At 49.1% G+C, this 25,978-nt stretch overlaps 1 protein-coding gene across 1 annotated transcript; it reads left to right on the top strand.

The window, feature by feature from the left end:
- The first annotated feature begins 637 nt into the window (after positions 1-637).
- Positions 638-25,234, top strand: FADS6 (fatty acid desaturase 6). Its single transcript, XM_004432730.3, has 6 exons — positions 638-800; positions 1,459-1,625; positions 20,106-20,286; positions 20,911-21,098; positions 22,438-22,617; positions 23,193-25,234. Exons 1-6 carry the CDS (start codon positions 638-640, stop codon positions 23,340-23,342), a joined length of 1,029 nt encoding a protein of 342 aa, XP_004432787.2. The 3' UTR covers positions 23,343-25,234.
- The last annotated feature ends 744 nt before the right edge of the window (positions 25,235-25,978 follow it).

The following is a 25,978-nucleotide window of genomic DNA, read 5'->3' as shown; positions in this document are numbered from 1 at the left end:
TGAGTCTTGGAACTTTCTGCCCCATGAATTCAAAAATGTTTATGTGCTAAGCACTGCTCTAGGTAGTGAAGACACAGCTTGAGAAAAAGCAGCAAGGGAAGGCCCTGTGGACACCCAGCCTCCAGTCTGCGGGTGTAGACAGACAAGGAACAATTGTCCGCGTCATGTGTGGGTGCGTCTGCTAAGTGCTAAGAAAAACACTCAGGCTATGCGATAAAAATGCTACAACAAACCCGAGCAGGGTGAGCGGACAGGGAGAACTCGAGGGACTTGTCAAGCGGTTGGAGAAGGCCCCTTGTGCGTCTCCACCCGGGTCTCCACACTCCTGCCCCGCCCCATCCCCGGGGCTGGTTCTCTCTCCGGGGTCCCCTCCCCACGCCCGAGCACCTGCCGGCTCCTCCTGCGGCGGTTCTGGTCCCACTCGCGAGGAGGGTGCCCCCGAGCCAGGTCGCCGCGGTGCGCTGCAGGAGGCCCTCGGATGCCCAGCACGCACCGTGACACCGGGAGCGCGTGTCCCCAGCCTGGCGCGTGACTCCGCCCCGGCCCGCCCCCGCTCGCGCTCCGCGCCTCGCTCGGTGCCGCAGACGCTCGGCAAGTCCTCCGAGTCCTCCGCCGGCGCCTGGCCGGCGCGGAGCCCATGGAGCCGGCGCGCGGCGAGCCCCGGGAGAGCGGCGGGGATGAGGCGCTGCTGGGCGAGCTGGAGGCGCTAGTCCAGGACGTGGTGAGGGCGAGCTCGTGGTGGGAGCGCCACGGCGTGGACTGCGCCATCCTTGCACTCAGCCTCCTCGCCTTGCCGGCCGGTGAGGAGCACCGGGACGGGGTGACAGCAGGCAGGGCTGGGGTTGAGGATGTTGCGGGGTGGGGTGATGGAGAGGGCTGGGGGTTGGTGGGGTGGGGGAGACGGCGCATGCCGGGGACTCTAGGTCGGAGGGTCACATTCCAAACCCGAAAAGACTGGTTGGGGTGTTCTGCCCTGTGTCCCCAGAGGATGGGGCACTGGAGGAAGGAGAAACCCTGATGGCATGAAGGGCAGTGGAGGGGAAAGTTGAGAGGAGCCAGGAGTGAGATGGCCTGGGGGAGAGGGAGGATGTTCCATGGGGGACACCAGGGATGGAGTGATTAGGGAGGGTGAGAGTTTCCCCTGGACTTCTCCTGGTCTGGACCCCCACCATGCCCAGCTCTGTCATTGCTCTGGCTGGGGTGCTGAATCAAGACTCTCAGAGCCTCGTTGGAGAGTCAGTGGGGTTCTATTTTGTCCCAAATACCGACGAGAAAGCCAACCCATCCCCCTCACGCCATAGTGGGACCTACCTCACTGCTCCCTGTAGCAGCCCCCAGAGCTGAGCCCACTTTGGCCTGGGCTCCCAGGGGTGGGGGCTGCGGTGTTTGGGCCCAGATCTCCAGCAGCTGGAGAAAGACCCTGACAGCCCTCTACCCACCCCTCCCTCCTCCATGCAGGGTTCCTGTGCCTGCGCTCTGAGAATCTCCTGGTCCTTGCCCTGGGCATCACCATCCTGGGTGTGTGCCACTACACACTCACTGTCAAGGGCAGCCACCTGGCCACTCACGGTGCCCTCACCGAGTCCAAACGCTGGAGCAAGATCTGGGCACTTTTCTTTGTGGAGGTGAGCCTAGGAGGAGGTGGGGTGGCTGCTGATACTGTGTGTGCAACCTCATTGTTCTGTGCCACTGTGCAGGTGTATACAGCTGTGTGTGCCCACGTGGGCAGACAGCTGCAGCTGGTGGTATGTGGGTCCAGGTGTGCAGCATGCGCTACAGTGTGTGTGTCTGTATGAGTGTGCATGTCCCCAAGCCCTTGAGAGGGTGGTTGCACCAAGGGACAGAGAACTGCATGAGGAATGTACAGTATGAGTGTCTGCCTATGGCAGTGGACTTGGCCTGAGCAGTCCTGTTTCCCCTGGGGGTGCTCACTTGCCTCTCTGCAGGGCTGGGCCAAGTGGTGATAAAGCTTTCTCCTCCTACCAGGGCCTGTGGTGGCAGGTCCTGGTATATGACTGTCTTGGCTATAACCTTTGGGTCCTCCTGGTTTTGCCATCAGGGTTTAAAATGTGAGCCACAGACAGAAGGGGGGGAGGAACAGGGGCCTGGTATCTCCAGAACATGCCCCTCCTCTGATGCCTGGTGATGGCTGAGCCATCCTGAGAGATCCCCTGCTCGGCAAGGTCTGCTCTAGGAAGGACCCTCCTCTCTCCTGACCCTTGACCCCCCCATCCACTCCCTCCTCATCCTGCCTCAGCCTTCTCACCTACGGGCAAGGCCAGGAAGGCAAAGGTTTCTGGCCAGGTTGTCCTTCTCTCTGGACTGGTCTCAGGCTTCTCCGGTTCCTCTGCGGAACTTCTGGGTGGGCCCTCACCCAGCCACCCAGGTCGCTTATGAACAAGTACAAAAGCTGGTACCAGAAAGGGTCCTTTTCTGCCGGGGCCTGGTTACTGTAACCAATCACCTCAATTGTGAACTTTTTATAAAGTTATATAATTTTATAAAACTTTATATAACTATACACACACACATGACATTGCATAAAATTATACCACATCAGTTGAGTGGGAGGAAACATTTCTTACCTAGGACTCTCCATTCCCCTCTTTTTTCCCTTTCCCTCCTCTCCCACCTGCACACGTTTCTAAGGAGCAAAGGATGAGAGGAACCAACAGCTTTCTGATCCCCAGGGTCCATTTCAAGACACGTCCTTTCCCAGGGACCCCTGGGCGTTGGTCCCAGCCAAACTCTGAGACTCGAGCCAGACCCTGGAGCTGGGGTCAGATGCCCCCCAAGTTTAATCACAGTCAGGGGAGAAACTGGGCAGTGTTGTGTAGTCAGGGATAGGATTAGCTCTGTTTGGATTTTTCAGAGCTGAACTGAGTGCCAGGAGCCTGGGACAGCTGAGGATGAGCAGGTGTTGTGGATTTGGGACTAGCTGCCCACAGGGCATTTGACGCTACAGGCATGGCCCAGTGGTTCTCAAACTTTGGTGTGCAGCTCAATGACCTGGAGGCCCAGGCTTGCTGGAGGAGAGGCCCCGGCCACCATAGTTAGCAAGTTCCCCAGGGGATTCTGATGCCCACCAAAGTTTGAGAACCTCAGGCCTAGACTGCCTGGGGAGCGCAGTCGCTATCGTGGGTGCCGAGTGATGGCAGGGAGCCAACAATGCCCTCGCTGGGAAGCCTTCCCAGGCTCCCCCACTGGAGAGCTCCACTAGAACCACAGCTCGTGGAGGAGGAGGAGGCCTGGCTCCCACTTCTGTGTTGTGACACCAGTCAGCTGCAGGGCAGTTCACAGTGGTTTGTCACTCCGGCACTAGCTAGTGAGAGGCCTGAGTGTGAGAGGCCTCCCGCTTTTCTGCCCCACAAGGTGCGCATCAGGCCACCCTCTGGGGAGGGTCCAGTTCCCAGTGTGGGGGAGGGGGTGGCTCAGTTTCCTCAGCCCACTGGTGTGGGTGGGGCGGATGGAGTCCTTGGTCTTGTCAGCCAGGCAGGGGACAGTGTCGGGACGCAGCCTTTGGACACACTGGCTGCCTGAGCTTGGGCAAGTTACATAATTCAGCAGCTAGGTGTCAGCTTCTCCTAATAGACAGGAGTAATAATATTACCTCCCTCATGGAGCCGGTGTGAGGATTCAGCAAGACAGCGTCAGTCTTCATTTACGGCTTGGGCCTGACTCCTCGGTGCTCTCTGAGTGTTAGCGTCCTTTTTTTTCTTTGTAAGGAACATGCAGTCAGCAGTTTTTATTGTTTGTTTTTAACGGAACAAAGTTGTGTGTGTGTGTGTGTCGAGGGGGCTGTTTGCTGTGGCCCTGGCCCACCCATCTGTTCTCGGCATCGCACAAAGGACAAGCTCTCGCTGCCCAGGATCTCAGTGCATGGCCCGGGACCCTCCTGGAGCCCTCCCTCTCTGCCTCTGCCACGTCCTGTCGTCTTCCCTCTTTAATCCTCCTCTTGTCGGGTGCGTGTGCTCTTCCCAAACCTTGACCCTCAGGAGACACCGTCACTATAGAATAATCTAGTCCTCTAGTCTGCAACCTCAGGTGTCAGCTGAGTATCACTGGCTTTCCTGGGGCACCCAGCTATTGCTGGGTTTGTCTCAGGGTCTGCTGGCTTGAGCTGGGGGTGGGACAAGGACCTCACCCCCTCTGACCCATTGGATCTGGGGGAGGGGTGGGCAGGATGGAGGGGGCAGCTGACACTCCAGGTTGTTCTTGTTTCTTGGCTAATGTATCCAAAATCATACACACCTCCCCACAGTGGCGTGAACGTCCCTCCAAAGACTCATTTCCAGTCCACAAGAGAACATTCCATTCCTTCTACTAGTGTATCTCTGACCCTCTCCCCAGCCCACCGATAGCCCTGGCCTCCCCCTGCGAGAGCTCCTACCCCTCCCTGTCCTGGGTTATGTCATGGGGACTGCCAGTTTTGTTCTTAGGGACTGCCAGTGAAGGGCCACAGGAAGGTGGGGGCAGGGTGGGGTGGGCAGGGCCACCATGGTTTAATTACTGAAGCTTGGGAAGAATTAACTCCTGAAATCACAGGGCTTTAGGGACTCCTCTGCATGTCACAATCAAGATGCTGCCTGATGGGGCTGACCCGGTGGTGTAATGGTTAAGTTCGAGAGCTCTGCTTCCGTGGCCTGGGGTTCGCAGGTTCGGATCCAGGACGTGGACTGATGCACCGCTTGTCAAGCCATGCTGTGGCGGTGTCCGATATAAAGTGGAGGAGAAGGGGCATGGATGTTAGCCCAGGGGCCAGTCTACCTCAGCAAAAAGAGGAGGATTGGTAATGGATGTTAGCTCAGGGCTAATCTTCCTCACACACGCACATAAAAAAAAAGAAGAAAAAGATGCTCCCCGCGTGGGAGGGGACAGGCGGTGCCAGTTACTAAGGTCTTTATTGTGTCTCAACTTCAAACCCTCCTTCTAAAGTAGGCTTTGTGCTGCGAGGGCGGAGTCATACTTGGTGCACAGGAGCACAGGCTGGCTGTGTCCCAGGGGAGGGGGTGTCACACAGGGGAGTGTGCTCACCTTCCCTCCAGTCCCGTGTGGTGGTGGAAACAGAGCCGAGAACTCCCAGCCTAGTCATGATTCTCCAACGTTCTCTTCCCACGAGTTCAGTGTGGCCGTTATCCTCTGGGCCATCTCTCTGATCTCTCTGTTTGTCTCACCTGAACCCTGAGGGGTGTTAGTCTGATTTTTTTATTTTAAAAATTTATTTTAAAAATATGATTTTTTATTTTAAAAATTTATTTTAAAAATATGATTTTTTATTTTAAAAATTTATTTACTGCAAACTCAGGTCTGCAGTACAAAATATACTTTTGTAAAAAAAATTTTATTTTTGAAATAATTATAGATTCCCAGGATGTTGCAAAAATAGGACAGAGAGGTTAGGTGTACCCTTCACCTAGTTTCTTCCAGTAGTTACATTTACACATGTAAGTGTCCTTCAATAGCGAAACCAGGAAATTGACATTAGTACGGTGTGCGGGTGTGTGTGTGTGTGTAGTTCTCTGCCATTTTATCACATATGTGGGTTTGCAAAATGTGCTTTCAGGCAGCCCCCACCCCACTGCCCTCAGCTCTGTTGTGGCTACCTCGAGGATAAGCCCGAGGACTCTGGGAAGGGGGGTCTCATGGCGATTCCCACTCCTGTGGGTCTGTAAAGCCTGGCTCCTGATTGTGGGGACCCTGGTGGGCTTGCAAATGGCCCCTCAGAGGCCGAGGACCCTGGAGCAGGGCCAGGCAGTCGTCTGTGGATGGCAGCACTGAGTCTGATGAGTGTAGCTTTGAGAGAGGGGCTTGGAGAGAAAAGAGTAGTGTTGCTGTGAGCTGGGCAGTGGCTGCCCAGCTGGGAGAGGAGGCGTGGAGGGAGGCCCAGTTTGACGGGGAGCTTTGGGGGCTGAGACACTGTCGTTTGAGACTCTGAGTGGGCCATGGCTAAGCAGTGCACTCAACATCACTGAGCTTCTGCTCCCCGCCACTCCCTCTGCTGGATGCTGGGCACATGAGAGTGCATAAGAGCCACTTCCAGTTCCCCACGGGCTCAGAGTCAAGTGGGGAAACAGACACACATGAATGACATCAAAAGATCAAAGTCCTGATTATACTAGTTAACACTTCTTCGGTGCTTACTGTGTACTTTACAGGAATTATCTCATTTACTAGTCATGCCTCCCTGCGAGGTTGAAGCTATTATTATCCCCACTTTGTAGATGAAGAAACACTGGTCTGGGAGGTTAAGTCACTTGCCCAAGGCTGCTTAGCTGGTATGTGGTGCAGCCCAGGCCCAGGGCAGGCAGAATGTGACGGGGGCACCAACGAGGTGGTGTGAAGGCTGTAAGAGCACAAAGAGGAGAGCATGGCAGGGACACTGGCAATGTCTACAGATGTTTTTGGCTGTCACGACTGGGGTGTCTGTGTATTACCGACATCCAGTGACGAGAGGCCAGGGATGTGCTAAACATCTTAGAATGCACAGGACAGCCCTCACAACAGAGAATGACCCGGCCCCAAAGGTCCGTAGTCATTCTGAGAATCCGGAGGATTCTCATTCTTGGGCAGAGTGTCCAGAGGAGACGCTGCCAGGACAGCGTTGGCCGGGCCCAGAAGCAGGAAGTTGGCTTTAGATGGAGCAGATGTACAGACAAAAGCATGGATATAGGAAACAGCATAGTGCATGCAGGACCCACAGAAATCCTGGCTCACTAGAATCTAATGGGGATCCTGGAGAAAGGGAGGCAAGGAGGCTCGTGTGCCATCAGAGGAGCTGGGAGGTGACCAAGGACAGGGCCTGAAAGGGGAGAGAATCCCGCCAGAGCTGCTTGATGGGCTCACCCTGACCACATCCAGCCCACGGCACCAGGGGCTCCTCTGGCGTCGGCCCTCACAGCTGTCACTCTCTTATCCAAAGGTGCTAACACATCACCGTATGCAAACGGAGCCTGCCTGGTGGCAGGACTCACACTCAGGGCCTCGTATTCTCACTGTGCAGGGCTGCCAGATGGAGCAAATAAAAATACAGGACGCCCAGTTAAGTTTGAACTTCAGATAAACAGTGAACGCAGGCAATATTTGGGATATACTTCTACAAAAAATGATTGGTTGTTTATCTGAAATTTGAATTTTTCTGGATGTCTTATACTTTATCCGACAAACCTATCGTTGCGGCCCGTGGAGTCCCAGAGGCCCCCAGCACTCTGAAGCCAGTCATGAAGGGGCTGCTCAGCCGCTGGGAGTCAGTGAGAGAGAGTCTGGAGGAAGGAATGGGAGCTGGGCAGACTCTAGCCCAGAGTCGCTCCTACCCTAGGGATGCTGCCCTTGGGATGACCCACAGCCCCTCTTTCTCATCCTGTCCAGGCTTGCTGCCCTCCACTCCTGAGCCCATCTCTGGAGTGGCCCCACCATGCCCCCGCCCCTGAACTGGAAACTTTTTTTTTTTTTTTTTTGGTGAGGAAGATCAGCCCTGAGCTACCATCCATGCTAATCCTCCTCTTTTTGCTGAGGAAGACTGGCTCTGAGCTAACATTTATTGCCAATCCTCCTCCTTTTTTTTTCCCCCCAAAGCCCCAGTAGATAGTTGTATGTCATAGTTGCACATCCTTCTAGTTGCTGTATGTGGGATGCGGCCTCAGCATGGCCGGAGAAGCGGTGCGTCGGTGCGCGCCCAGGATCCAAACCCGGGCTGCCAGTAGTGGAGCACGTGCACTTAACCGCTAAGCCATGGGGCCGGCCCTGAGCTGGAAACTTGACCGTTGCCCTTGATTCTTCGTACTCCTCCCACTCCTCATCCTTCCCCCAGATCCTGCCCCCTGCATCCCTGCCCTTCCAGTCCTAACCATCTCTCAGCTTGCTCATACCAACAGCCTCTGGCCCATTGCCTGCCTCATCTTGCCCTTCCCCTTCAAATCCAGTAGAGTGACCTATTTAAAACCCAACTTTGACTGAGTCATAATTTTATGATGATGGTTTTTAATCCTGCAAAGTGTTGTTTGTTTAAAAAGGAAAATATTAGAGGACATATAAGAGATTGAGAGCTTCCCTTTCCTCCCAGGAGGAGAATGGGGCAGCTGGGGGATAGAGTAGGAAGAAGACTTGTTACTATGTAATTTTTGAATTCTGAATTATGTAAACATATTACTGTTAAAAAACAAAATTCAACTGAGTAAATTTTAAGATCAAATTGGCTTATCAAACGATTCATGAATCAGACAGCATCTCATCTAGCAAGCAGAGAGATACTCCAAGGAGGGTATACAAAATGGAATACAAAATGGAAGTCTTTGATAGAAAGGAGGGTGGGGCAAGGAAGTCATTAGCAAAGGAAAAATGAAAGATCATTGGAAGAAAGCAGGGTTCAGGGTGACAATGGCTTTATTGGCTGAGCTTGGTGTTTTCCATTGGCTGGGCTTGTTGCTGGGCCAGAAGAAAATCTTCCTTCCTCCTGCAGGGGTAGTGAAGTAGAGACACCTTCCTGTTGGAGATGCAGGGTACTGTCTCTTCCTGTTTGGGGTAAGTGACCACGAGTGGTAAGGTGTGAGAGCTCCCTCTACAGGCGTTCTTGACTCCAATTTAAGTTGAGGTTTCCTTTATTAATTTTCACGTTTTCCCCTTTTGATCAAGATCTTTCTCCAAAAGCGTCACTGATCAAGAGTCAAGTTTTCTGAATTCAGTAGCCTTTGTCCCTCAGTGGCAGGAAGGACCTTTTCTGGTTGTCATGTCCCACGTTGGAGGGAAAGTGCATGGATTGGAAACCACTTGAGGCCACATTTGAGTAACAAGGATGGGTAGTAGGGAGAACTCTCAGGTGTTTCTTATCCAAAGTCTATATTTTCTCAAGGTCGTAAGTGTTGGAGATCATCTCAAAGTGCTGAGCTAGCATCAACTTATTAGGCACGTCATTTTTAGGGACTGCTGCATTTACTCATTTAAGCCAGGGGATTAGTCAAGTTTTTAGTGCATGTGGGAAGAGAAACTCCTAGCCTGAAATAAAAAGTCATTCTAAATGCCATGCAAAGATAGGTGCTGCTGGTGAGATCTCATAGGGAGTGGGGGCAAATCTGAGTGATATAATTATGGATAGATCGAAATCTTTGATGACAATTCTAGAAATCTGAAAGGTTACCCCCCTTAGCAATGGCCTGGGAGATATGGATGATGGTGTTATCTTTCCAGGCCAATGCCAGAGTAAAGGAAAGGAAAAGAAGAAGACGATGTTTCATGTTTAAAGTATGAAGTCTTGATCTGTCATCTTGGGTGGAACAGTCTACATCAATGTCAGCTACTTCTCTTCCTTGTCAATTTGACTTGGAGGTCTCCAGCATCTGTACAGGACCAGGTGTCAGGTGGAGCCCTCTTTAGCTGTGAGATGTGTATCCAAGGCTCAATACATTCTAGTTTTGCAGCAGTGTCAGTGGTCAAGAGTACTTGGTAAAGTCTCTTCCAGTGGGGCTCGAGGGCTGTCTTCCTCTGATGACGTTTCCAGAATACCTAGTCACCAAGCTCTGGACTGTGACTAACAGGATCCTTTGAATTGGGATCTGGGAAATCTTCTTTACCCTGTTGATGATAGGTTTGAGCAGAAGACATTAAAGACTTTCAGTAGCTGGTCATACTAGCACGAGACAATAAGGAATCGACATAAGGTTGTATACCAATAGACACTGATCTGCCAGTGACTGTCTCATATGGAGTGAGTTTATGTTTCCTGAAAGGGGTACTGTGAGCAGTTAGCAAGACCAAAGGCAATGCCTTAGGCCAGGGAAGTCCAGTAGTTTCAGCAAGTTCATAAATTTTAAGTTTGAGGATCCCATTAGTTTTCTCAACCTTGCCTGATGATTGAGGATGATAGGGACAGTGATAATTCCAAGAAGTTTGCAAGGCTTTCATTCAGGCTCATATAATTTGCACAGTGAAGTAGGTGCCTCAGTCACTGGAGATTGTGGAAGGTATACCCCAAGTGGGAAAAACATTCTCTAACAGTTTCTTTGCCACTGTGAGGGCATCAGGCTTGTGACAGAGGAAGGCTTCAATCCATCTGGAAAACACACATACAATAACAAGAACATATGATAACCCTTGATAAGTGGCAGTTGAATGAAGCCCAGCTGCAGGTGTTCAGAGGGTCCAGAGGGAGGAGGTTTGAGGTCTCTGGGGACAAAAATAGTTTGTCCAGGATTATGGACCTGGCAGGTCAGACATGGCTGGTAGACTGTTTTTGCAGTTTTGTAGAAGTCTCCCCACTAATGTCGATTCATAATTTGAGTCATCTTAAATGCTCTATGGTGGGAGGAGAAATGCAAAAACCAAAAAATGGGGTTTGCCAGGCAACCAGAAAGAACCAAGTTGTGTCTTGGGTTTCCCATAGGCCCTACTGCTTGTTTATTTACAGCCATTGTTTACGCATCTTAATTTCTCTGATTCGGGAGCAGACCATTGCCGTTTTACAAGGATGTCAGGATGGCAGAATTCTAGCAATGAGGGGCCATTTTTTGCAGAAGCAGGATGGACTTCATCCACATGTGCCAAAATCTTTATAGATTCTGTTGCTGCTGCTTTTACATAAAAATCAGCCAGGGCATTTCCCTGATACCAAGGTTCAGTCCTTTTAGTGTGAGCCTTAATTTTGATGACAGCCATTTTAAGATAATAACTAGAATTATGACTGATAGCATTATACCTGGACATATCAAAAGGTTAGGATTTTTATATAATTTTTACAACACTTATATTAAAAACATTCACCCAGGCAACATAACCTAAGAAGGTTTATTAACACTTGTTTGACAATACTCCCCATGTAATTTAACATACCAAGTAGGCCTAATTAGTTTAATATCTCCGTTTTTATAAGAAGAGAGAAAAAATCCTTTGAAATGTTCCACGGTTCCTCTGAAAAACCTCAAAGTTTGTGGTCAAAAGACTTCATTTTTGTAATTTGATTTTGGGAAGTTTGTCAAATATATATGTGTGTGTGTGTGTTTTAAAACACTTGTCTAAATAGGATCACAGATCATTATGAAACTTGATACTTAATTATCTATTTAACTGTGGGGGATCAGAATTGGCCATCTCAAAATATGTCTCTTTATCTTGATTATTTTCTCTGAAAGAAACTTTGACCACCCTACTCCCCCTGCCCCCCACTAACTGCCTAAAAGAATTTAAGATAGAAGTCCTGTCCCCAGGACAGGCCATCACCATAGATAACTCTGGGTATGGATAGACTATAGACTGGGAGGGTCCTTGCTAAGCCCATTCTTATCAAAGCTCTGAAAACCGAGTAAAAGTAGAAGTTACCCATTGTAAGAAACATTTACATTTATAAGGGAAATCTCCATTTGTAAAGGTATCTCCCTCTTTGTACTGGGAAGAAGGAGGGATGACCTTATCTCTAGAAACTCTTATCAATGCAGAAGGCAAGGACTTAAATCTGCATACTCTTGTTTACTGTGCTTTTCTGGTAATCTCCCATAGCTGACTTCTCCCACCCCCAACATCCTCCTTTGTCTTTACCTGAATATGCTTTTTAAAGATGAGAACCTCTGCCATTTGTTGAGTTGCTCAGTTCTCTTTCTGAGTTTCTCCCATGTATACATGTTATTAAACTTTGTTTTCTTTTGTCCTGCTAACCTGCCTTTTTAATTATTTGGCTAGCCGTAAGAACCTTAAGGGAAATGGTGGGGGGGATTCTCCCTCTTCCCTGTTGTAACCAAAGTGATAATAAAAGATTTCAAAGGCTAATACAGAAATTATTTTGATAAAACACAAAATCTTTGTTTTCTAGGCAGATTGCTTAAAAAAAAACCTTTTATACTCTCTTATCAGGAGCAAATCAGTAGTCCAAGAAAACTCTGTCCTTTTAGCAGATGAAGGAAAATTAAGGTTTAGTTTTACATAAGTACACTATTGATATTAAAGCCTATTTCCAAAACCCTTACAATAACAATCCAATTTTTAAGCAACCTAACTATACAAGGTAAAATTCTCTCTTTCTCTCTTTGCAATTTTCTATTTAATTCATCCTTCATAAGCAAAAGTTCTAGTTTAGACAAAATTACTTCTCATTTCGCTTAACAAAAATGCATCTCCATACCTCATATCTTTTCTTAACCAAAAGCACATCCCACTTTCCTTGCATACAGAGCTGTTTCCCTTATTATTCCTAGTAGCTTTAATTACATATATTAATTAGAATTCTTAACCCTTGGAAACCTTAATTTCTAGTGAAAACTAAGAAGTAAACAATTGTGACCTGTCTTTTATATTAGCATTCTGTGGCTCAGCAAATTTTATAAATAAGTTTTATAATTTTTAGAAACATGCTTTTCTCAAAGTAACTTTCTCAGTGTGGCACAAGACATGTTTACTAATAGACCCGAATATCTCTAGTTCCTCTGTAATAAGGAGCAAAAAGTAGATTATCCTATGTTCAGTAATTAATATTTCTGTGTTTTATCTGATTTGAAAATGAACTATATATTCAATGAATTTCCATCATTTAATTTAATTTAGCAAGGTTTCAAGTTACCAAAAAGATTTGGGAAACTATTTTTAAGTACACATACCATAACATGTAATTATTGCTACAAAGTTCACCTAAAACATTTTAGCCTTCTTACATCTATTTAATTGAATAGTTCTTAACAATTATGTTTAGATTACCCATGATAACTTCATGAGACATTAGACAAAGTCAGTTATCATCCCAAGCTATTTTTCCTGTTGACAAATTTTGTGACAGATGTCGGGGGAAGAGGGAGACTCTCCCTCTGCCCTTTTCCTTAAGGTTCTTATGGCTGGCCAAATAATTAACAAGACAGGTTAGCAGGAGAAAATAATACCAAGTTTAATAACATGTATACATGGGAGAAAGCAGGGACACTGTGTTTCTCAACACAATAGCAGAAATTTTCATCTTAAATATCATGTTCAGCCAATGACAAAGGAGGATTTTGGGGGTGGGGGGAGTCAGTTACAGGAGATTACCACTAAAGCACAGTAAACAAGAGTAAGGTTTATTATGCAGCCCCAAGGCCTCACCTTCCACATTGATAAGTCACTAGAAATGAGCTCATCCCCCTCTCTTCTCAAAACAGAGAGGGAGATACCTTTACAAATGGAGATTTCCCTTATAAATGTAAATGATTGTCTGGCAACTCCTCCAAGGGTCATCCAAAGAATGTGGCCAGAGAGACAGAACTCCCCATAAGATGGGCTTGTTGGTGCCTTTTCTATTGTAACCTCTATCCTAAATTATCTTTTATAGCAGTCATGATAGATCTGTTCTAGGAAGGAGTCACCATGTCAAAATCTTTAGCCAGTTAGTGGGGGAGGTCAAATGTCCCTAGAGAAAACAACCAAGGTAAAGAGATAGATTTCAGGGTGGCCAAATCTTGATCTCCCACACAGACATAACATGAACTAATTTGACCCTTGGTAAACCTAGATAGAATAAAAGTATTAAACTTCATGCTGATAACTCTAAAGACATGCCTATTTTAATTAAACCAAAAACCGTCAATTAGCTTTTATTTATTAAAGATTAATCCTAGATCATGTGAACTTGAAAAGCATTTGGATTACTTTCTATATTTCTGAGTTTTAGAATAGCCAATCCTGGGGCCAGCCCGGTGGCGTAGTGGTTAAGTTTGTGCTCTCTGCTTTGGTGACCTGGGCTTTGTGGGTTTGGATCCTGGGCGTGGACCTACACATTGCTCATCAAGCCATGCTGTGGTGGCATCCCATATACCAAGTAGAGGAAGATTGGCAGAGATGTTAGCTCAGGGACCATCTTCCTCAAGCAAAAAGAGGAAGATTGGCAACAGATATTAGCTCAGGGTCAATCTTCCTCACCAAAAAAAAAAAAAAAGAGAGAGAAAAGACTAGCCAATCCTTACAAGTGCTTGATCTTCAACCCAGTTAAATAGAGTTCTTTTACAAAATAATTTTGGCAATACCATTTGGAAGTAGAAAAATAACACACTTCTACAAGATACATATATATAGACACACATAGAAAGACACAAACAGAAACCTTTTAGTTACTAATATTTGTGGAGAAGACACTACAGATTTTTCATTTGCCCAATTTCTAAATATTTCCTTGCCTTTCTTTTTTCTTCTGGTGAGAAACATTTGCATTTCAAAGAATGACTCTTAGTTCCTAGAGAAGATGGGGTAGAAAATTTACATCACAGAGGCACAGAGAAAAGTATTCAAGTTCTCCCCAAGATAGAGTTTTTGGGGCATATTTGCCTATTATCAGAGGTCTAGGGTAATTTAAATTTTTAAGTGCAGGACAATTCTGTTTCTAATGTCCTGATCTTTTACAATATCTACAAGCATTTTGAGATGAATAGGGAGATTTTGGGATTGGCAAAAAAAGACAGGTGGACTATGAACCACTCTCTAGAGCCATACCTTTGGCCCTGCAAAGATTTGCAGACAAAGTCAGTTGTTTCCTGTTCCCTAAAGAACTGGATTGTAGCCTGAATAATAACGAAGCTGACCTGCCCTTCCGGTTACATTTACTCCAATTTGCTTCTTTCCCTCTGGGTACATACTTTAGGGGAAAAGGCCTAAGAAAAAAATTCCTATCAGGCTCTGAATATCAGCTTCCAATTTGGCCAAATTTTTGATAGTAAAGTTATTAAATCCTTTCAAATATCTTGTCAGGTTTCAGCTGGGACAAACAGTAAATATTTCTGGCAGTATTGAACAACCCCATTAATTTTAATTTCAGTTTTCTCTTGGCTGTTTAAGGGAATAACATAACAGTTTTCAAAAAAAAAGAAAATCCCTTAGTTTCATCAGCTCTGGGAGGGGCTCATATGGGGGCATTTAAGTTGATGTCGAAGAATTTGCATAGGGCCTTCGAGGACAATCTCTTTTCCAGTTTCCCAGTTGATTACAATTGAGACATCGATTTCTGGACCAGTGTTTTGATAATGGACCCTTAGGAGGGCGAAATGGGGAAGGCCTAGGTGTTGTTTTAGATAGCTTTTGTGTCTTTAATTTTTCATTAGCCTTTTGCAATGAGTCTTTTTTTTTTTTTTAGATTTTATTTTATTTTATTTTTTCCCCCCAAAGCCCCAGTAGATAGTTGTGTGTCATAGCTGCACATCCTTCTAGTTGCTGTATGTGGGACGCGGCCTCAGGATGAACAGAGAAGTGGTGCCTCGATGCGCACCCGGGATCCAAACCCGGGCCACCAGCATCGCAGCGCGCGCACTTAACCACCAAGCCACAGGGCCGGCCCAACAATGAGTCTTTCAATGAAGCTGTTTTGGAATCTTGAAGCCATTTGAAAGCTTCTATGTACCAATTAAAATTCGTATCCCATTCTGTTTGTTCAACCTGGGATCCCTTGCTCTCAAGTGCATTTTTTTAAATGAATGATTTTGTCTAATTGGAATATTCCCCATAGTGGCCATTGTAATTCTAGATTGTTTTTAGTAAAATCTTGCCATCTTGTTAGACATCTGTAACTGCTGAGATTATAGTTATTAAACATAAAATAAGCAGGTACGTTGGAAGTTGGCATGCTCAACTCTCTGTATATAAGGGATTGTTACCGCCCAACGTGGGGCCTTCTGCTCCCCGCAAGACATGCCAATAGTCAAGAGGCAAGGTGGTAGGAGAAAAAGGACTTTTTTATTACAGCTTGCTAGCAAGAGGGAAGATGGCCGACTCCTGTCCAAAAGAACCATCTTAAGGGGGCACGAAATCTTACAGCAGTTATATAGGCCATTGGGTTATTGGGGAGGGGCTTAGAAATGTTGACCTTCTGGCGTCACAGACTGGGAGTGCCACACCAGATCTTTTAGTTTTCACTGATGATGGCTATCAGCATAGATGATCTGTTCGGGGGTCATCACATTCCTAAGGAACTCAACAAAGCAGTTATCATCTTATCGCGGCTGGGAGGTACGTGCACAAGCAGGGGTCGTAAAATCTACAGAGCAGGTAGATCTCCTGGAGGGTGCATATCCAGCTGGGTTAGTTTGTCAGAGGTCATTCAAAGTTACAATAGAGTTTTTCTTTTCTACAATATGGCTTCCCCTATGTCAACCCTGTCTTGAGCCGGTATCAGGATCTCATGTCTTTTAGCTGGGCTTTTGGGCTTCCCAGAGCCACACTAATAATCTGGGTGGGGAGTGCGGAAAAGACTGAACGTGCAGGTCCCAAAGAATGGGGACTGTGGACTGATTCCAAATAAATGGGGCACTGCAGCTGCCACCGACAGTTCCCAAAGTGGAATCTGGGAATCTCGGATCAAAACTAAGGGGCTGCGGTTTCTTTTTGGCTTCTGAGATACTCACTTAGCAATAGCTTTTATCTACACAAAACAAGACAAACAAACATGTGCACCTTAATGTACTGGCAGTAACCAAGAGCTGTTTCTGCATCCTGGCCACAAGAAGGTCCTGTGCTCACCACCAACAGTTCCCATGGAACCTTGGATTGGGGAAAGGATTGGACTAGCAACCCCCAAGGACTGGGGACTGAGGACTGATTCCAAACAAAATGGAGAACTGCAGCTAAACCATCAGAAGTTCCCAATGTGGAATCCAGGGACCAGGCTAAGGGCTGTGGTTTTCCACCTGAGGAATTGTGGTCTTGGCTCTGGGCAGAACCATCTGCCAGCCCAATTGACACTCTGGGCAGAATCCTCCACCAGCTTAATTGGGCTCCATAAAGAATTCTCTGCCAGCTCAAGCTGACCTGCCCTGTTAAGGAAAGCCAATTAGATTGGGAGCTCGAATGCAAAAAAGAGCAGAATTCAACCGAGAGGAACTCACCAACAGCCCTCAGAATTGGTGAGAAAGACAGTGAACTGAAAAAGGTTCATGGGTGCCACACCTGTGTTTCTCACTGTCCCCAAATGCTGTTGGAAGTTTGCTTCGGTGACACTGCTGCCACCAATCTGTTAAAAAACAAAATTCAACTGAGTAAATTTGAAGATCTAATTGGCTTTATCAAATGATTTATGAATTGGGCAGGATCTCATCCAGCAAACAGAGAGATGCTCCAAAGAGTTACACAAAATGGAAGGCTTTTAAAGAAAGGAGGGTGGGGCAAAGAGGTCATTAGCAAAGGAAAAATGAAAGATCATTGGAAGAAAGTAAGAGTTCAGGGTGATGACGGCTTCTCGTTGGCTGAGCTGTGGCATTTTCCATTGGCTGGGCTTGTTGCTGAGCAAGAAAATCTTCTTTCCTGCTGCTGGGGCCATAAAGTAGCAATGCCTTCCTGTTGGAGATGCAGGGTAGTCTCTTGCTGTTTGGGGTAATTGACATGGTAGGGCGTGAGAGCTCCCTCTATAGGCCTTCCTGACTCTTATTTTAGTTGAGGTTTCCTTTATTAATTTTCACATTACCTATTCAAAAAATAAATTATTTTTTAAAGACTACAAACTTAGACAACTACCACAGGCTGCTGGCAGAGGTCTGAGGATGCTTAAGTGAACAAACAATTGAATGAAGGAATAAATGAATGAAAGAGAGATTTGGGGCCCCCGATGTTTAGCTGAGAGAAGATGTCAAGAGGAATTATACTGACATCCTCCCCTCACACACTCTGGCCACTTGCAGAGCCTGAGTGCTAAGAGATTGGGGCTTTTAAGTCTTCCTGAGGGGCACAAAGGATGGCGATATCAAGAAGCAGCACCAACCTTGAGGCTTCCGGAACTTTCTCTGGGTCTGGATGTGGGATCCGCTTGGGTGAGACCTTTACAGAATCTTTTACAGCAGGACAGTCCATTTTCCAACTGCCTTCACAGCACGTGGCCCTTCCCCACTGCCCTTTGCTTGATAAGTGCACATGCATGTGAGACACACTGCAATCTCTGCAGTCCTCCCCTTCTAGCCCAAATCCACCCCTTTCTCTCCCTCTCTGGAAAGAACATCTACATGGGAGTGAGAATTCCAGTCTTATAGAAATAGCCTCAAATCTGTTCTTATTCTCATAAAAAGGCAAATTGTACACAGACCCTGGAAGTGTGAGCTGAGTCACAATCACATGTTGCGTACCGCATGGGTAGCTTGTCTCCCCTGCATCCTCACATCTGGCACTTGGCTGACAGCCTGACTGAAAACCCCACCAGGGCCCCAAGGGTTGAGTTCTTACCATGCCCCTGTCTGCTCAGGCTCCAGCTTGTTTCTGGCATCGCTACTCAAAGTGCAGTTAGCTGCTGGTCTTCAAGGTGACGCAGAGCTTGTGCCAGAAGGGAGATCAGCTTTGTCACTAAGCAGACTGCTGCGTTCAGCTGACATATCTTGATGAAAGAAGCAAAGCAGATAGGATCGGCCCTTGGAGCAGAAGTGCATGGAAGGAGTAGTTAAAAACAGTTGCTTCTTCCAGTTCCATGGGACAGAACTGTGAGGGTCAGTACACACACTTGCAGGTCTTGGGCAGAGGCAGGTGAGCCTCTGAGGATGTCCCAACAGACCCCAGCTGTGCCCCCTTGTACCCACTGCCAAAGGTTTCTGCCTCTAAATTGAACCAACCGTGTGGCCCCAATGGTGCATGCTCTTGAGGAGGCAGGTCCTCTGGAGACCAGCAGGCCTGGCAGAGACATCACTTTAGTTGACACATTACCTGTCCGCCCTCTGCAGCCTCCCCCAGGTTCTGTCCCTCTGCGATGCTATGAAAACAGAGCAAAACCCGCTCCTCAGTGGGTTACAGCATCCGAGAGCAAAGCCCCTTGTCCTGTTTTCCCGGACTCCACAGCAATGCTGTCCTTGAATTAGCATTTACCTTCCCACCCTCTGCCTTCAGAGGGGCCATACAGTACTGGTTTGACATATCTTCCTGTGTCTCTTGTAAAACTGCAGTTATGACATCACTAAGTGTGCTCCTCAGTGCCCTTTAGAGAGAGCTTCCAGCTACATTTCAGCTCCCTTTCGTTCCTGGGGGAAAGTCTCTGCAGACAGAGTGTGAAGACAATGTTGTTCCTTATCTTTCTTCTCCTGCTTTTGCCTCTGCTGCCTGGACCCCGAGCCTAGGTTCATGCTCCATTGCAGTAAGTGGCTCATCTCAGGGGTCTTATGGTTTATCTTGGATGGAATCTGGGTTCAAATCCCACTTCTGCCACCTACTTAGCTGAGTGATCTGGGGTGGTTATGTGAACTCTCTCTTTCTCAGTTTCTGCCTCTGTCAGCTGTGAATAATAATGAATAATAACACCACTGACTCCCTAGGCTTAGAAGATTAACAGATCCCATATGTAAGGTGCAGAACACTGAGCCCTCAATGAAGGGTGTCCCATTGTCTTTGCTTGGCTCAGTGATTAGCATTGGGAAACCCTTCACGTTCTCCTGGAAATAGGCAGGCAGCATCTTCAGTAAAATTAGCAAAATCTTCTGGCCTGGATAAAATATTGGAAGAGGCTGACATCTGCATGTTCATTTGCATGTATCTGTATAAGGAACACCTTAGCGCCTCTTTTGCATTCAGAATGACTGTTCTTCTTGGAGTCAGAGAGCTGTTGCTGCTCCTGGCCAGCTTCGGAGAATCCCACGAGGGCGCATACCAGAGAAGACACCCCTAGGGAGAATTAACTCTCAGCCCCCACCGAGGCATCCTCAGCCCCGGTGCCATCGTCGTGGACAGTTGAGGAGATGGCCTCCCTTTGCCCCCAGACCTCTCCCGCTCCCCTCTCCTCGCTGCTGTGGGTTCAGAATGCAAAGTAGTGTTATGAAGGTACAGATGTTTTCAAGATAAACATGCACAAAATAATTGTAGTCAGATGCCAGGAGCTTCACCTGCAAGGTATCCACTCCTCTGACAGCCCTCGCAGGCTTGCAGGCTTGCCTGGGTGGTCAGCGGCAAAGAGGCAATCATGGGGGCTGGTCTCCCACCCCCAAACACTTTGCATAATCACGCCAAGTGGACGCAGTTGTTTTGACTGCCTGCTGCTCTGTGGTCCTGGATACCTGGGAGTTAATGGTCAAGGCTGATTAGCTGGGTGTGTAAAGGCAGGAAGGCCCTGGAAATACAGCGTCCAAGGAGGGTGGGGTGTTCTCGAGGCTCCCAAAGGTCTTGCTTTGCTCAGCTGTGCCTGACATGGCCCTGGTGCCCTTTCTGGCTCCCTTCTCTAGGTATGCACGGCCTTCCCTGCAGAGTATGCCAAGTACGGACACGTCAAGATGCACCATGGCTACACCAACGTGCTGGGCATGGGGGACTCCAGCACGTGGAGGCTGCCTTGCCTCAACTGCTACGTCTACATGTTCCTTGCTCCTCTCTTGATCCCCATCATAACCCCACTGGTGACTATGGGTGAGTACGCCAGGGCTGTGCCCTGCAAAGATCTGGTCCCCTCTTTCCTTCCTTCCCCTCCTGGCTTTGTGGAGGCTGCTTGTGGAGGAAGCCAGGAGCCCTGAGCTAAGACTGGACGGAAAGCTTCTGGGACAGCCAGGCGGGGTAGAGAGAGCCTCGGACCTGCAGCTGTTTGGCTTTGCCACTTACTGGCTGGTGACCTCAGGCAGTAAGTAAAACTTAACCTCTCTGAGCCTCAGATTCTTACCTGCTCCTCAAGGGTAGCGTGAAAGCATAATGAGGTCACAGATGTAAAAACGATTTGTAAATGTCTTGCGCTACATTGCATGTTATAATTTTTAATATCGTGGGAGCAATATACAGTGGAAGCAGCAGGTGTTAGGGGGCAGCCAGACCTCGGTTCAAGCCCCAGGCCACCATTTACTATCAGAGTGGCCTTGGTCAAGTTGCTTAACGCTCTGTTTCCTCCTCCATAAAATGGCTGAGCCTACTTTTCAGGGCTGTGTATGGATGAACTGAACACGCCTAGGTCACCCTACTTACACCACTGAGCCACCAGGGAGCCAGCTCTGTTGGATCTGAGCCTTGTCCCCTCCTCACTCCATTTCTTGCCCCTTCTGGCAGAGCGGCTGAGACACGTGGAGCTCAGGGCGGCTCTGCGGACGCTGGGCCTGATTTTGCTGGGCCTTTATTCTCACTACTGGCTGCTCCTGAATGTGTCTGGCTTCAAGAGCCCCGGTTCAGCCCTGGCCTGCATGCTCATCACCAGATCCCTGCTGGCCCACCCTTACCTCCACGTCAACATCTTCCAGGTGAGGCCTCCCCCACCTTGGGTGCTGGGGGGCTCTAGGGGGCATTCTCCAGGTGCCTGACCACAGGCTGGACTCAAGGTTCTGAGGAGAGAGAAGCCACCTGAGGAAGCATCCCTCACCTCCCACCCACGCCTCTACTCTTCTTTGTGGGTCATTGCAGAGAGTTTTGGTCTCAGGTAAGGAATTTGCTTCTCTTCAATGCTGGCTGCCATTCACACATGGATCAAAGATTTATTAAGAACTTGAGGGGGGCCGGCCCAGTGGCGCAGCAGTTAAGTGCGGACGCTCTGCTTCGGCGGCCCAGGTTCATGGGTTCGGATCTCGGGCATGCACTGACACACTGCTTGTCAGGCCATGCTGTGGCGGTGTCCCATATAAAGTGGAAGAAGATGGGCATGGATGTTTTAGCCCAGGGCCAGTCTTCCTCAGCAAAAAGAGGAGGATTGGCATCAGATGTTGGCTCAGGGCTAATCTTCCTCACACACACACACAAAAAGAAACTGAGTAAGTCCTGTGGGGACACAAGTGATTAGGACCCCAGCTCCTGCCCTCAGGGCTCTTACTGTGATAAGCCCAAGTGAAGTGAAGCAAGGGTCATCACAGGGGCCCCGGCACATGCCATGAGGCGGCACATAGAGGAGCCGGAGATGGCAGGTCTTCAGGGAGGCCAGGGGCTCAGCCCTCAGTTCCAGGGCCATTTCTGTAGGGACGGACACCTCCCTGCTCCCCTGACCAATGAAGACCCTGGGTTAGAGCATCCTGTCTGTCACTATCCCAGCACTTACCACAAATGCCATCAATGACTTAAACCCATAATTGTGTCTTGTCTGCCTATCCTGCTAGAATGGAAGCTCTTGTTTACTTCCGCATCCCTTAGACCTAGGACACTGCCTGGCAGAGGAGGCATTTATACACACCTGTTGAATGAAAAAATACATGAGGATGCGCAAACTTGGTCTTGAACGATGAGCAGGATTTTGATTGGTGAAAAGAGAGCAGGGAAGGGTCTCTTCCAGGATGAAGCAAGGACATAGTGACATGAGAGCGAGCAGCGGGGAGTCACACGCCTTAGAGTACCACGGGATCCGAGGGGTGCCCAGGCAAGCCCCTCATTGTATGGATGGGGAGAGGGGCCCAGAGATGGGTGAGACTGAGTTCAGGGCACAGGCAGGAGAATCCCAGTCTCCTAACACCTCTACCAGGTCCCTCCAGAGTGGGGTGAGGAGGGCAGCAGTACCCACTGGGTCCCCGAGTGCTGGGTGAGGATGCCTGGGGCAGGGTGAGGAGGCACAGGGTCGCCTGGCCCAGCCCCAGGGTGTGACCCATGTATCTGTTACAGCACATTGGGCTGCCCATGTTCTCCCAGGACAAGAAGCCCCGACGGATTCACATGATGAGCCTGGGCGTGCTTAACCTGCCCCGGCTGCCCGTGCTGGACTGGGCGTTTGGCCACTCCATCATCAGCTGCCATGTGGAGCACCACCTCTTCCCCCGACTCTCCGACAACATGTGCCTGAAGGTAGATGAGGTCGGGCTGGAGCAGCTGGGATGCGGGAACTCTCTGAGGGCAGAGGAGGGTGAGCTTCAGGGTTCTCTGACCAACTGGCCTGGTCAGAGGTACCCAGGGAGGGCAGCCCAGTGTACAAGCAGCAGTGGGGGTTTCCGATCAGAGACACTTGGTTTTCTTACTACCAGTGCATCTCTGGACAAGTTAACTGGATGTCTCTGAGCCTCAGCTTCCTCACCTGTAAAATGGGAGTGCGCAGTGTTTATGTTGACAGGCTCTGAGGAGGAAATGAAGAAATGGATGGGAAATGTTGGGTACACAGTAGGTGCTCAGTAAGGGGCGCCCTGACTTTAACCCCTGTGTGCCAAGGAGGACTGTCCTGCAGTCGGGAGCCCTGGGGAAGGCTGGTGGAGAGAAGCCCCCCCTTTCCCTTGCCTGCTGGGAGTGGGGAGGCAGGAATTCTCCAAGCTCCTCAGCGCATCATGGAACAAGGCAGACAGCAGCTGGGGCTGCGAAGAGGAAGGGCCCATGGGGATGGGCCTGCTACAGTCCTGGCTCAGCTCCTCCTCCTGCCCATCTTCTCACAGGTGAAGCCCGTGGTGTCACAGTTCCTCCATGAGAAGAAGCTGCCTTACAACGAGGACTCCTACCTGGCTCGCTTCTGGCTGTTTCTCAGTCGCTACGAGGAGCTCATGGTGCAGGCCCCTCCCATCACTGAGCTGGTGGGGCTGCAATGAGTGGTGGGCTGGCACAGTCACCCTGCGCCCCCTCCCGGGCCCAACCCTGGCTCTCCTGCTTCTGCTGGCCCTCCCTGGGGCTGGGAGAGTGCGGGCCCTTCCCCAGTGGGTGTGGTTCAGTTGCTGGTGGTGGACTGTGGAGGCGCTGGGCAAGCAGTGAGGCAGGGCGCTCGTGCTGGGGGTCCTGGGGGTCACCTGCCCTGCTTGCTTTTCTGGGTTTCAAGGGATATCTGGAGGAAAGGAATAAAGGTGGCTGGGTGTTCTGGTCAGTCTCAACCTTGGCCAACTTCGTCTTAGAACTAAACAGCTGGATTCCTCTCCCCGCTCTGTCTGAGCCTTGGTAGGGCTAAGGGACAAGGGTGATAGGGGTGTGGAGAGGCACTGTGCAGGGGGCAGGCTAGGAGGAGGCACTGAGAGAGAAGGGTCAGCTCCTCGCCGAGGGACTCCCTGGTGCCAGGAGAGCCCCACGCTTGGTTGGCCACTGCTTCTTCCTGTGCCCTTTGAGGATCTGCCCCTAAGGAGCCCTCTCCCCTGGGACCACAGTGAGAGGTTACTTTTGGCAGCCCTCCCTGGTTTTTCAGCCAGAGAAGCCTGTGCAAGACACTGGCTCAGCAGCTCCCAAGAATCACAGCATCGGGGAGATCAGAGTGTGTGTGTTTTGTGGGGAGAGCACTCCAGGGGACTAAGGGGAGAAAGGGTATAGATAGCTTTGAGCATGACCGTGGCTAGCTCTAGAAAGTCTACTTTGTTCCGTGATGTTTAGAAGCAGTAGACCTGGAAGAATCATCAATTGAGAGAGAGAAAAATTACTGGGAGGGTACTGAGACAGGGGTTTATGGGAACAGGGTCTGGAGGACAGATGGTCTTAGGAGAGGAAGGACGGGAAGGAGTGCAGATACAAGAGCTGGAAATCAAGGGCTGGGGTGGGCTGTGAAAGGATGGTCTGTAGCCTGGGAGTCAGGTGGGAATATAAGGGAACTACTGATGCCAGCCAGAGGAAAAGGTCGAGGTGCTGGGGGACACCATTGAGACACCTGAAGTGGGCAGACTTGAGAGAGGTCTGGCAGTTGCCCTGTCTGGGGGCTGGATGAGAGCGTACAAGGAAGGGCCCAGCTGGAGGCTGAGGGAGGGACAGAGGAGGCCAGAGCAGTTAGTTTAAAACAGGGTTTCTCACCTCGGCACTATGACATTTTGGCCAGATAATTCTTTGTTGTCGAGGTCTGTCCTATGCATTGTAGGATTTTTAGCAGCCTCCCTAGCTTCTACCCACTAGGTGCAGGAGCCCAAGTTGTGACAATCAAAAATGTCTGCAGACATTGCCAAATGTCCCCTGGGGGGCAAAATCATCCCTGGTTGAGAACATGCAAGTCATGTTCTGAAAGGAGAATTGCCTTGTTTTTCAGTGAAGTCATTGGACGAGGTGAAGGGCATGCTGACCCTGATGATGGGGAGCCTAAATGCCAGCAAATGATGGGTGGAGGGGTCAGACAGCAAGTGAAGGCATTCTCTAAGCCTGGTCCTGTTGGAGAACCCATCTCCCGTGTGGCCTTAGGTGGCTCTGCTGGGTGGCTGCCATGTGCCTCTCCAGACCCATTCTCCACTCTTCTCCACCCTGCCTTCCTCTACCGAAGACCACAGCTCCTGTCAGGTGCTCTCTCCTACAGCTACAGCTTTCACTAGTTCCAAAACAGCTCCCTCCTTTTGCTCCTTCAGGACCTGGGGTGGTAGTGGCTTCCAGCTGTTGCTAGCCCAGGGGTGCCTCACCATTCCCTTAATCCTGCTCACACCTCTGTACAAAGTTCCTTCATTAAACTCTCTGCAATCAGCCCTTTTGAGTGTGCCATCTGTTTCCTGCTGGGAGGCTGACTGAGAGAGCAGAGTTTTGGATCCAAACAGCCCTCTCAGAATGAGGCAGGCTTGGCAGCCTCCCCAGCCTACTGCTTTGCTATATGTTATTGCTGCTATTTTGAAATGCGTTAACAGCTCAGAAATGGCCTTAAGGTCTGGGAGTGTGATTAATCAAACTGCTAATTCTCCACATGAAAAATGCAGTGTCAGAACAGGACCCATTGCACATTCCTGGCTAATGATTAAAACCATCCTAATACATAACCAAGGACTCATTGTTATTGATCTGGGTCTGAGTGGGTAGTGGGCGGCAGCTGGAGGCCCTGGTACCAGACCTGGTTGTACCACAGACACACGGGAGCAAGTTACTTGATCGCTTTGAGGCTGGATTTTCTGCTACTCTGAGTATGTGGGCTGGGAGTGCATGGGCCTTGAGAGGTGAGGGGAGGTGACAGAAGTGAATGAAGCCCTTCTAGGGCTCTGCAGAGACCTAAGGTCTGATTTACAGAGGCATATGAGAGGTGACAATTTTGATGATGCTGATAGCTTATGTTTATTCAGAACTTGTGGTGGACCTTTTTACCTATACCATCTGATTTTAAATTTTTACAAGTTTGTACTACTTTTTTCCTCACGTTACATATGGTGAAGATAAGCCTCGGAGAGATTAAATTTCTCAATGTCATATTAATAAGAGGCGGAAGAAGGATTTGAATCCGGTGTGTCTGACTCCAGAATCTCTGCTTTTAACCACCAGACATAGTGCCTCTGGGTGAGGAGCCCTATAG

This window comes from Ceratotherium simum, chromosome 16, assembly GCF_057802395.1.
Source record: "Ceratotherium simum simum isolate JZ-2026a chromosome 16, ASM5780239v1, whole genome shotgun sequence".
Classification (NCBI taxonomy): domain Eukaryota; kingdom Metazoa; phylum Chordata; class Mammalia; order Perissodactyla; family Rhinocerotidae; genus Ceratotherium; species Ceratotherium simum.
This window is presented reverse-complemented; position numbering and strand designations above follow the sequence as displayed.